At 41.7% G+C, this 2,119-nt stretch overlaps 1 protein-coding gene across 1 annotated transcript; it reads right to left on the reverse strand.

Annotated features, from left to right (window-relative positions):
* Window positions 1-700: 700 nt before the first annotated feature.
* Window positions 701-1,664, reverse strand: LOC135220287 (uncharacterized). Its single transcript, XM_064257542.1, has 2 exons — window positions 1,521-1,664; window positions 701-1,022 (listed from the first exon to the last, which is right to left on the reverse strand). Exons 1-2 carry the CDS (start codon window positions 1,624-1,626, stop codon window positions 847-849), a joined length of 282 nt encoding a protein of 93 aa, XP_064113612.1. The 5' UTR covers window positions 1,627-1,664; the 3' UTR covers window positions 701-846.
* Window positions 1,665-2,119: the final 455 nt, after the last annotated feature.

Genomic DNA, 2,119 nt, shown 5'->3' on the forward strand with positions numbered 1-2,119 from the left:
GACAGTACAACATTACCTACATGATCAGTAGGTCAACAGTAACTAAAGTGACCTCTCTTGAGTATCTCAGATTTGTATGAAACTCTTCGGGATATTCACACCTTTGACTGGAAGAATCCTTCTTCTATATACCCTCCCCCTCCCACGCCTCCCTACCCCTTCCCTACCCTTCCCTCCTCCATCGTCCTCCATTTCCACCTTCCCTCCCCTTCCTCCCCCTTCTGGAGAGCATGATCAAGTGTTAATTTAGCTGTCTTCCCCCTCCCCCTTCCCTCTTCCATACCCCTCCACTTAACCCCACTCGTAGTAACATATTTGGGACACACGCACATACCTACTCTTTGTCTATCTATGTATATGTATATATATATATATATATATATATATATATATATACATAATGTGTGTCCATAGGTGTTTATGTATCTGCAAAATAACCTTAATAAAACAACAAGGAAAGCGAACATCACTCCTTCAGCAATATGCACGTGTGAATTATTGTTCGTCCTAGTTTATTAGGGAACCATGGCGTTTATGCATCACGTTTAAGTATCTTTCTTCTTCAGTGCTTAAAGGGTCTGTATTCACGTAAATTAAACACCAGAAATGCTGAACTTTTAATAATAAAGCAAAACAAAGACGACACAATAACTACTTTATTTAACCAGTCACTGGCTCCATTGAAGTACAGATTCAAAAGCTTTTAAAATGTAGTCAAGAGAGAAAGGCTCGGGGGACTTTGAAGGAGTTTACTAGGATAGAAATAAAGAAGCAAGAAAAATGAATTCAATCATCTCACAAAAATTAGAACAGGTGTGATGTTCTTGCACAGGCGGGTCTCGGCCTTCAGCACTTTACGTCACTGAAGATGGGCCTGATCTCTCCCAGTTTGGCTCTGATCTTGCAAGCTTGGAGTGGGTACTGGGCCTTCATGGTGTCTATCACGTATCGTACACGTTGCATCTGGCTTTCGTTGCAACCGTAGCAGATTGGTTGTCCAGGCACGGGGTCCCATAGAAGTGCTGAGGAGACAAAATTAATGTGTTATTTCACGAGGGGTACCATTATGCTATTTTCACAATTTCTTTCATACTGATTAATTTGCGTAGTATATCAACTACCTACTCACCTGTTCCTTAACATTTTTATACATACCAAAAAGTGTATGAAATTCATTTTTATACAAACCGCCAGTGCACCTCAAGCAGTGCATTGTAGGGATGACTTAATTAGGGTTCTTTGCAGCTTCACTTCGGCCCCTTCTGCAACCACTTTCGTTCCTTCACTGTACGTACCTCTGTTCCTATTGTCTTTCTTTCATCTTACTTCCTAGTCTCTTCTGACAATTGTTACTACATAGTGCAACTGCGAGGTTTGCTCCCTGTTATACCTTTCAAACCTTTCTACCATCATGTTTCCATTTCAGCACTGAATAGCCTCATTGGTCCCAGCGCTTGGTCTTTGGCCTCAATTCTATATTCTATTCCAATTTTATACAAACAATTGTGATGAAATCTTACATCTGAGGGCTGTACCAACTGCGTTGCACGGTCCTTCTCCGATGACGCACTTGGTGTAAAAGTCGACAGTGGCTGGGGTCTTCATATTCTCTGTCAAATCAGCCATTGGATATTTCAGCAGAGGCTGTGTTAGGTCCGTTGCTGATTTCTAGAGGACTCGAAGAGACGATGCCATTGAGTGCCAGTAAGATGACACAAACTACAACAAATGACTGCTGCAGCATTTTTTACCTGAAAGAAAAAGTTTGAAATGGATGAGTGTTCTGCGTATGGACTTTTAAGCTTGTGAATGGTTTGCACACTTTATCCTTCGGGGCAGTTGACCAGATATTTGCTTTTAAGGTTTCTGAAACAAGCTGAGACACCAATTCTTCAACCACTAAAGACAGTTCTAGGCTTAATATGCTCTCTTAATTTCTTGAATCCTGTAGGGGAGGATTAGTTCCGTCACTGGACCTCATGTGGTGCACTGTAGGCATTACTTAAGGTCTTTGCAGCGTCCCCTTCCGCCCTAGCTGCTACCACTTTCGTTCCTTTTACTGAAACTTTTCTTTCTTCGTCTTACTTTCACCCTCCCCTACACTTGATTCATAGGGTAA

The sequence above is a fragment of the Macrobrachium nipponense genome, chromosome 1 (assembly GCF_015104395.2).
Source record: "Macrobrachium nipponense isolate FS-2020 chromosome 1, ASM1510439v2, whole genome shotgun sequence".
Taxonomy (NCBI): Eukaryota; Metazoa; Arthropoda; class Malacostraca; order Decapoda; family Palaemonidae; genus Macrobrachium; species Macrobrachium nipponense.

Bases quoted from the DNA above. Each gene is read 5' to 3' on its own strand.
- LOC135220287 (XM_064257542.1), bottom strand. From the start codon at position 1,626: ATGGCTGATTTGACAGAGAATATGAAGACCCCAGCCACTGTCGACTTT. The intron at 1,023-1,520 runs GTAAGATTTCAT...TTGTCTCCTCAG, and splicing joins AGTTGGTACAGCCCTCAGAT to CACTTCTATGGGACCCCGTG.